Source organism: Apaloderma vittatum, unplaced genomic scaffold (genome assembly GCF_000703405.1).
Source record: "Apaloderma vittatum isolate BGI_N311 unplaced genomic scaffold, ASM70340v1 scaffold2077, whole genome shotgun sequence".
NCBI classification, from domain to species: domain Eukaryota; kingdom Metazoa; phylum Chordata; class Aves; order Trogoniformes; family Trogonidae; genus Apaloderma; species Apaloderma vittatum.
Window position 1 is genome coordinate 40224 of NW_009727605.1, and position 10168 is coordinate 50391.

The 10168-nt window shown below is 40.5% G+C and overlaps 1 protein-coding gene across 1 annotated transcript in view; it reads right to left on the reverse strand.

Moving 5' to 3' along the window:
- Nucleotides 1–2494, reverse strand: part of LOC104267885 (early endosome antigen 1-like) — a gene marked incomplete at both ends in the record, with an annotated part of 42094 nt that extends 39600 nt beyond the window's left edge. The window contains one exon of the mRNA XM_009873715.1: nt 2402–2494. Coding sequence (XP_009872017.1) covers nt 2402–2494 — 93 coding nt within the window. The remainder of the gene's footprint in view (nt 1–2401) is intronic.
- Nucleotides 2495–10168: the final 7674 nt, after the last annotated feature.

Here is a 10168-nt window from a genome sequence, read left to right on the forward strand (position 1 = left end):
AAAAAAAATGTATCTAGACTTGATTATAGATCTATGTGTGAAATGAAGCGCTGACGTAGCCATAGATGGGACTAAAACAGATTTTCACCTATGCTTGAGTAAGGAACAGTTTGAATTCAGACTTCCTCACTCCTTTCGTTCTGTACTACAATTCTCAAAAATCAGGATGGATTTCAACCAGGCTTGAGGAGGTAGGAGACATGAGACTCTGTAGAGATTTAATAATAATTCTCCATTTTAATCTTGCGGCAATACAAATTAGAAGATCTAGCCAACAAACCAAAGTGAAAATAAGTCAACGACTTTACAGAATACTGGAGAATCAGGTGGGAACATAACAATAAAACAGAGAGCAAATATTCTGCAAAGTCTGACTATGGTGCTCCCAGAAAGAAGTCTCAGAGAGTCAACACTTCAGGCCAGCTGTGCAGGAAACGAAAGACCAACCAAAAGGCTCAAGTTGCGTATTGTAACATGTGAATCTCAGGAGAGCAAAAACCCATCAACAGCTCCAAAAATCACTGTCAAACAAATTTCGAAATTATATGCTGAGAACATCCCACTTGTAATTAATGCATCCGATAGTGATGCATCTAAAAGGTACTTTTTCACATTATATGGTATCAACCAAAAGTGACACGGCAGCCTTTGATCTGACCCAGTATCAGCTCAGCAGCAGGAAAAGCCGATGGTGCAATAGTGCAGACACATCACCACTTCAAAAGCTCAGGCTACGTCAAGAAAATACCATGACATCAGTACTGAGGTACCTTGTGACACCCACCAGCTGTACAGCGAGTGATACGGCACTCGTGTTAACAGAATCCTGCAATTTCAGCCAAACTTTAGAAAAATGTCATTACCTACAACTACCTTAAAGGAGGTTGCAGAGAAGTGGGGATTGATCTGTTCAACCAAGTAACAAGTGACAGGACAAGCAGAAATGGCCTCAAGTTATGCCAAGGGAAGTTTAGACTGGATATTAGGAAGATCTTCTTTACTGAAAGGGTTATCAGGCGTTGGAACAAGTTGCCCAGGGCAGTGGTGGACTCCTTTTCCCTGAAGCTATTTAAGAGTCATGTAGGGCTTAGGGGTACGGTTCAGTTGAGGACTTGTCAGTGTTAGGTTAATGACTGGATTCCATGACCTTAAAGGTCTTTCCAATCTAGGCACTTCTATGATTCTGTGTTTGCCTTATTTGAATCACTGAATGGCCTAGGCTGGAAGTGACCTTAGAGATCATCTAGTCCAACCTCCCTGTCATGGGCAGGGACGCCACCTCTCGACTAGACCAGGCAACACATGGGGACCGAGCGGGAATCTCATTGGACATTTTTATGCTTTTATTAACTACAAAAGTAATGAGATTTTGGTCTGCAATTTAAGAGTATTTATTTGCTTCGGGGATGATATAAATACACATGCAAAACAGACTCGGACTCACAAACGCATGACATGTATACCATGCAGCAAAACATTAAGGAATATCTGATTATATTGATTGCAATAAGGCTTCAAGAAACAAGAAATGAACAGATGCACAGATAGATGGCAATTAGGATTTTAAAAAGCACAGTGAAAGTTTCTCTTATCATGGCAGCCAGCGTATTTGAATCATCATGCACTTTATTCAGTGACAGAAAGGGCACTTTGCTCCCGTTAATGATGTAATAGGAGTAATTAACCTTGCACTGCATTTGTATGCTAAGCTTGAAACATTTTTAAGCTAGGTAATCGGGCTACATTAGCACAAACCAGCTTCAGGAGCCAGCGAAGTCAGCTTGCATTTTCCAGAGTTAATATTTGACAACGCTGTAAATCCAAAGACATTGTAATATGGGATTGAAGCAAGAATAACAACTTATTCTGCTGGTTAAGCATGGCATACAGCACATAAAAAGCAGACAGGATTTCCAAGTGGTAGATTTATTCATCAACACCAAACAAAGACCAACACATCTGATATTTCACAAAAAGGAAGAGGAGGTTTCCAGTACACATTCTAATTTAGCAGAGGCAAGGTAAAAAGGGACTACAAGCGTGATGATATATTAAGTCTCATTTTTTTGAGACTCTCATGAAAGATTTGTTAGCAAGGAGTTTTAAGCTTCTGTCTCATTGCTTTTAATTTTAATAATTAATCTCCAGGACTACAGTAAGGATTCCTTGTGATTATTTAGACAGATAAGCCTTATTAACAGTTACATATAAATATGGACTGGCCTTCTTTTTCTTTTTTATTTAAACAATAACAAATTATTAGAAGATTATATTTTTGAGTATTTATTTACTACAACTGTTGCTTAGGTAGGGCATCAAAAGTTACTCTCAACGGCTTCATGGCTCAGAGGAACAGCACCCAAGGCCTAAAACTCCAGTCCCACGTGCGGTGTTACAGTACCTCAGAGGAGCCTTCGCTGTTCACGTCCACAGCATTTCCTGGTGTGGCAGATGAATCCGAATCTGAGCTCTGAGACCCACCTCTACCTGGAGTCTGAAAGAGATGGGGGAAAGAAAAATGAGTGTCTAGAGGTTTTATTTCATAAAGCACAGTACATATCCTGTGCAAGGGCCTCTCTTCTACTTGCCAGAATACAAAAGTGTTTTCCTTTCACAAGCGTAACGAACAAGCTGAAAAACACTTGCATAATTTTCAGTGCAACACTTCAACAAAAGCTTTTATCCAAGACTCTCCTCATGCAAAGAATAAGCAGATACCAGAAGCAAAGGCCAGGATTTTAAACCACTTCTTCTCACAAATGCTCAACACAAAAAAAGTTATAGGCTAAATTCTGCCCACTCACTCTGATATTAGATTAGGTCTCTATATCCAATAGGAAAACACTAGAAATTACAATCTAAACAGTTCAGAAGTAGTAAAGGATGATACTACTTTGTTCATTACTTGCCTACATGCTGAACAAGCCCTTAAATGTCTGAAAGACAGAAAACTAGAGAGTGAAGACCCTGCTAACACAGTAAGCACACAAGCAGGTAAACTGCAGCTCTGAAAAAATAAATATAAAAATCTAGCCTGTGGTAAACACAAAACATCAGTAAGACAACCTATAAAAATAAATCCCTACGAATAGGTTGGACTAGATGATCTCTAAGGTCCCTTCCAGCCTATGCCATTCTGTAATGACTCTATGATTCTATAAATATGTGGAAAACCAAAACAGTATTGGTTTGAAACTACATATTTAGAGTAAATAAGCAAATAAATTTGAAATACTGCATGATACAAAATCTAGATAGATGGATCACAACTTGTAATCCTTATTTAACTACAACTTTGCTTTAAATTTAACTTCTCTTACTCATCTCCAGAACACCACTGCTTGACTGATGGCAGAAGAGTTAGCATTCTCAAAGCAAATATCAGTAAAGAAATTATCTTAATACTGATACGTAATCCTAGTTTCAACAAAAAAAATAAAAGTTCACTATCCAATTCCATGACCATTGCAAATGAGATGAAGTAATGCCACTGCTGTATTTTAACCCATCTAGAAAAAACTTGTAATGTTATAAAGGACTTTCTAATTTAATATACAGGGAATGAAGATACAGAATTTTAAATATAGAGATTAAAATCTACAGAGAAAGAAACGGAAGCAGATAACTAGTTTTAGGTTTTAGATCTTGGTGTCTCCAAAATCTTACTCTTTTAGAACTGTCTTGCTCAAATATATCCTCTTTTTTCCATACAAATCAGCTACCTAACCTTTTATATGTGCAGCACACATGCTCTTCTATACCTTGAAAATTAAGTACATTTTCCTTCTCTGTTTTGTAAAGAATGTCCTATTTCCAGCTTTCTTAATGATCTTTTGTTACTGATGAAATTTTTTAAAAAAATTAATGTAATAACAAGGTAATGTTTACTAAGGACCTAATTCCCAGTGAGATACAGCTCAATTTTAGAAAGGCTCTGAAGACTGGCCAAAGGTAAGCAAGGAGGAGTGAAGCAGCAAGCTACTGGGGCTGGAGACAGAAAGCGCAGGAAAGGACCATCTTTCCTCATCCCGGTCTTCTCCGGGGTCATCACTTAAGTGATCAACATATGCTGGTTTTCCTACTTCCATGTCTCTATTTATTTTAGCTGTTTTGTGTTTCTAAAGCAAATGAAAACACCATATAGTTTCCTTCTTGTACAGCATACAAAAGCAACAGGCAAGACAACTCAAACTCTCCAAGTTAATAATAGGAGAGGCAAAAAAGAGGGTAAGCAAAGAATGTGATGCACAGGCAAAGCACATCAAAGCAACAGCATTTCTCCTCCAGGTCACCGACAGACAGTAAACAAGGCACATCCCAGCATGGACCATGGGTGTATGCTCATCAAGTTTCCACATGACATCCAACTGGAAGGACCAGGTGACGCACTCAAGGGCAGGACCTTGAGGGACCTAGATGGCCTGGAGGAATGGGCCAACACCAACCTCATGCAATTCAACAGAGACAAATGTGAAGCTCTGTGCCTGAGAAGGAAAATCCCTGGCAGCAACACAGGTCTCTCGGCCAAAAAGGACCCAGGGCTCATGTCACACAGCAAGTCAACAGGAGCCAGCAGCGTGCCCTGGCAGCAGAGAGGGCCACCTGCACCCTGGGTTGTATTAACAAGAGCCCAGCCAACCAACCAAGGGAAGTAATCATCCCCTACTGGCCAGCACCCGTTAGATCACACTGAGATACTCCACCCAGTTTTGGCTCTCCTAGCCCAGGAAGGACATTGACAAATGAGAGTGAATTTAGCACAAGGCCACCAACACAGCTGGGGCTGGAGAATCTGCCCTGTGGAAAGAGGCTGAGGGAATGGGGCTGGCTCAGCCAGGAGCAGACACAGCTTTGGGAGGACCTAACAGCAGCCCCACCACCATCTATGAGGAGGTCACCAAAAGAGGATGTCAGGCTGCTGTCAGCGGTGCACAGTGGCAGGGCAAGAGACAAAAACTGAAACGAGAGGTTCCCACTAGACATAAGGAAAAGATTCTCCAGCGTGAGGCCAGGCCTGAGCAGCCTCCTCCTGACGTCCAAGCTGGTCCTGCTCACAGCAGGAGTTCAGGCTAAATTGTTCCTGAGCTACTTTCCCACGTAAAGTGTTCTGTGATCTCCGAAACGCTACCCTGCGGAAACACACATCCTTCAGGAGAGCTCCAACACATAAGTTTAGTAACAACTCCATCAGTGAGGACATGGACTGCACACACTGACAGTCAGAGGAATAATATCTAAAACACAGTGTAGCCAAGTTTCTCAGTAAAAGAGATCATTTTGAACACTGCTTCTCATGCTATAAACAGTTTTCTTTGGTTTACACAGTTCAGAAGTTCCTTTCCATGCAATCCATAAATGACAATTAGGCAACCCAGAGGTAGGGCTCATTTGTGAATCCATTCTGTGTGGGAACAAAGAATCCAAAGATGATATATATACATATACATCTACATAAGGAAAGATTAAGAGGCCAGGTGTCAAAGCTTCTGCCACAAAGGAGCTGAACTTTCACAACATAATAATCAATTTCTTAGAAGAATCTTTAAAAAGGATTTAGAAATCTGAACACGATATAAAAGCTTTTGTATGGCAGCTGTTCTGTTCTAGAAAGCCTGAGAACTTGGACCCCTATCTGTCCCAGCCCCTACAGGCAGAAATGGGTTGCTCTGAAGTGAAGAAAGCATCAGCACTAATGGATATGCATTTCTTTACTAACGCTTTACAAGAAATGGAAGCCTTTTGTTCCACTCTTGAGCTCCAAAATCTGAAGAATATGCCTTCCTGTAGCCTTGGACAGAAAGACCCGAGAGCAGAGGGAGAACCTGCACAAGACTTGATAACCTGGGTAACAGCAGTACGAGATGGTCCAACCATCTCTTCAGACAGGCAGCATATACCTCTGCCTTTGCAGTACTTGAGTGTACGCTTTCAGGACACCTAACGAATCATTTCATCCAAAAACTAGGAATCAATTAATATGGTATTTTCTTCACATTATATCATAACTTCATATACAATGCTACTGTGCACTGGTAATCATCCCTCACCTTTCACCCCAGAATCAACTGCATTTCTCAATGAGATTTACATATTAAATTCTGCTGGTTCTAGCACTACAAACTGGAAATTATTACAACCTCCAGGATGAAAGCTCTTATATTAAAAGTACACTGTTATTACTATGTGGTTGATTAAAGTATTTGCTTTCTTAAAGACTTCAGACATGCTATAATCACACTAAAAGCCACTGCACGGCATGTCTCACAACTTACAATATATATGGCAGAAATTATTAAACAGCAGCCCATAAAATCCTTTTAACCTTTAAAAAAAAAAATGCTCTCTTTAAACGAGAAAGCATAATTTCAAGCTAGATTTAGAAAGCTTAGTACAAATAGGTGGCATTTTCTAGTGAGTGGCATGCACAGGGAAGAATAGTGGGAAAGAAACAGGTCATTAAGTAACTTTCAAGAAAAGAGAAACACTCCATAGCATCCATTTGCAAAGTAACACAGGCTAGCAAGAAAAACTTAATACAAACTTGGAAGGATGTTATGGAAACTGAGACCATAAATACTATTAGTTTATCTTTCAAGGCTGTAGTATAATTTAAACATTCTTCATCAGTCATGTAAAGAATGGGGGACTGGGAACAACCTTTCTAATTTATCACTGCATGATCAGATATGTTCACACACATACTTAAGGCAGGTTCCCAGACCACCCATTCATCACATTCAAAAAAAAATAAAAAATAAAAATCATAGCACATTGAATGACTTGGATTTTGTGAACTAAGGAAAGACTCAGAATAATGCTCTTTGTTTTCAGTTGGACTATACAGAGGAGCAAAAGAATGACTTATGAATCCCACAGGAAATGTTCACAGAGGCCTCTGTATATGCATGTTTTACAAAATTAACATTTGACCCTGAAAGGCATACCTGGATTGAAAGACTGACGCAAAGTAAGTCTCTCATCCAGTGTATTTCTTTAGTTGTCAGAGTTCTATTTGCTTACTTTGTGGAGAAGCATATATTTCCACCACTAGCACTAGAGTTGTAGAAGTAATATGCTAAACTTAATAATGTTGTTCTCAAAACTGCAAGCTAATATAAAGAAACATCATTAACAACAAAAAAGGATGACAACGATTGCAGCTTGTTTTCTGAAAAGGAATAGAAAATGATATAATGAATGAGTTGAGCTAATGCATTAAAATGATGGAACATAAATACAGATCGCTACCGTGTCATTTTTGCATAGTCATTTATCTGTCTATAGCTACACTCCATTCAGTTATGGCACTCTTTTCAGTAGTTTTATATTCAGAATAAATTAAACCTTTGAAAAAAATGTTAAGCCTTGAGAAAGTCTGAATAAATATGGATTTATACAGTTTTCCCAGTACAGATATAAATACTATAGAAGGGTACTACTGTCCAAACACATTAAGGTCCTGAAGCAACAAACAAGACCCAAAACTGAGAAAATAAGAAGGCCAAGGCCCTTGTTATCAAACAGCTCTCAGCCCTAGAAATGGAGCACAGTGCAAAACCTAACAGCAATATTGTTTCCTTTTAAAGAAGTGTGACGCTACTTTATAACTCCGTAAAATGAAATGGCTCCTGACTTCACAGGGCATAAAAACTTTCTTCCCCACCGTGCCATCAGTTCCACACAAGCAGACCTCATGCCCAGGAAGAGGCACACATGCTCCTTTTGACCCAGAGGGAGGGCACGAGCACAGCTGTGGTTCAGCCTCCATCCGAGTAAACACATTATCTGGGCAGCTGCAATTATCAGTCCAAAAAGAAAATTATAGGTAAGGCCCGAGATGCAATGCATCCCAGACAAGTAAGTATCCATTCCCGTGCTTGGAATAAGAGAGAAGTTGACTGTACCACCCAGGACACAGAAATGCCTGCAAAGCCCCGTTCGCCACCGAGACTCCAAGATCTCAAGACCAAGAGCTCAAGCGTTGTTGGAAACAGAGCGGTACGTTCTTACCCCACCAGCACAGCACAATCACTCACAGCTGTAGACAGCCAAACGCAAAGAACAACAACAAAAACTAATAGAAGCACCAGCTCAAGCAGTGAGACTTTCACTGCAAAAACTGAGCAATGGGAAGAAGGCTCAGAAAAGGTCAAATAACCAGTTTTCCCATGGGTGAAAATAAACATCTCCTCCTTATAAAAGATGGGGGGGTTCTTTTTTTTTTTTTTTTCAAGTTTTGGTATCCTGCCAATATAAGAAGTGAGCTCTGCTTTCAGAAACCAGAGGCAAAAGCCACTGTCCCACTAGTAGATGACATGAAGAGGGGACACAACAGCCACCAAGTGCCTTCAGAGTTGAACACAGTGAAAACAAGACAGCTCTCTAGGGAGTACACTGACAAAAAACAAAGTATTTGGGCAGGAAGGTTGTCTGGGATATTCCACACAGATGTCTTTTGGGAAAGACTACCTTCTTCAGATCAGCACAACGAATGATGCATGAAACTGAAAAGTGGCGAGAATGAATGAAAGGGGATTTTACAGTGCAAATGTACAGAACAGATGGAGCCCTGAGATGTCGCATTGAAAACATTCATAAAATTTAGAAACAGCTTGCAGGGAAAGCACCTAAAATGAGGACCTAACTGAAGGCAGCATGGAGATGCTAACTTCAAAAACTGAGCAATGATGTTCAGTATTAATGAGTATATAATTCTATTTTGAAAATATGCCATTCAAAGTCAGCATGAGGATGCTTTTAAAAACAGAAAGTACAACTGTGGAAGAAAGGAAAAGGTGACCAGGGAACAGAAGAAGAAACATCTGACGATTTAAATCTTCAGGCACTAGAATTTCAAGTAAATGATTAAAACTATCAACAGTGTCTTTGCAGCTTTTGTCTTCCACCTTTGCAGCTTGATGGCCAGCTGAGTTACCAAAAACCAAAGGAATGTAATAAAGAATTCCCTTTTTTTAAAGCTACTTTCATAACTCAACTTGTATCACCAGTAATGACTAGCCTTCTGGCTAGAAAGGATGGCATCACCCTTATTCAAATAATAAACTCCATACCTATAGAAGAAACTACATTTCAGTGACTGGAGGGGGCGGGGGGGTGCCAGCTACATTAACGATGCACAAGTACACAAGTAAAGGGTCAAGAGGAGGTTTCTTGGCCTTCAAATTACTGCCTCAGAGATGTGAAAGGCTTGAATACTTACTCTCTTTATGAACAATCTGACAGCAAGCTAAGGCTCACTTTTAACAACCAAAGTACATCAGGGGTTCTTTTTCATGCTTTGTCAACCATGGGCTGTAAGTCCAAAAGGTGTGTATAAGGTCGTGCATGCAATCATTACTTTTATAAGAGGCCTAAAGCCCTACAGTTATTTGTACCAAGACTAACACCTTTAAAAATTTTGGCATGTCTTTATTTTGGGGGCAGGAAAATGTCTGTTTCACCTTTGCTGGCAATTAGCTCTGCTGTAATCCTGTAATTTTCAGGAGCCACTGGGGAATAGTTATTTGTTTAAACTTTCAGAGAAGACGGCATGAAAACTTTTGCACTGACTTTAGATTTAGATAGAAAGATTTAGGGTAGATTTAGATAGGAAGGATTTAGCTGATCTTATACTTAGGGGCAAATTTCCTGGCACTGTGTCAAACTTTTTCCTCTGTCATAGAAGCCTTCCTTGACAGCCTGTTATCGCTCAGAATCAATAAACACCCCGCTAAATGCTGCCAATACTTAATTAGGTCCGTACTAAGTTCCCCTGCTTGTTTAGCAGGGCTTCCCATCAGGCTTCAGGAAGGAAGTTCTTCCCTGTAAACACGAAGCTCCAAATAGACCAAGAGCGATCTTCACCTGCTCAGGGTCTAGGGCAGAAGAACAGTTTGAGGCACGCTTTAGGCCGAACGAGTGGCGGCTGCCATACAGACGGGGGGCCCCCTGCCATACCCACGTGCTTTTCTTTCCCTCTGATAACCTCCGTTCTTGTCGCAGCGCTTCCTTGCGCGGCAGATGAGGGAAGCGTGCCAGCATTTCCAATGAAACACCCTTTGGCAGAGGTGTGACGCAGACAGCACGCCTTCCCAAGGGACACCAGCTAACACACGCAGGGCAGATGGTTTCCCCTCGATCCGTGAGCGCCTTCTGCGCGACACCGACA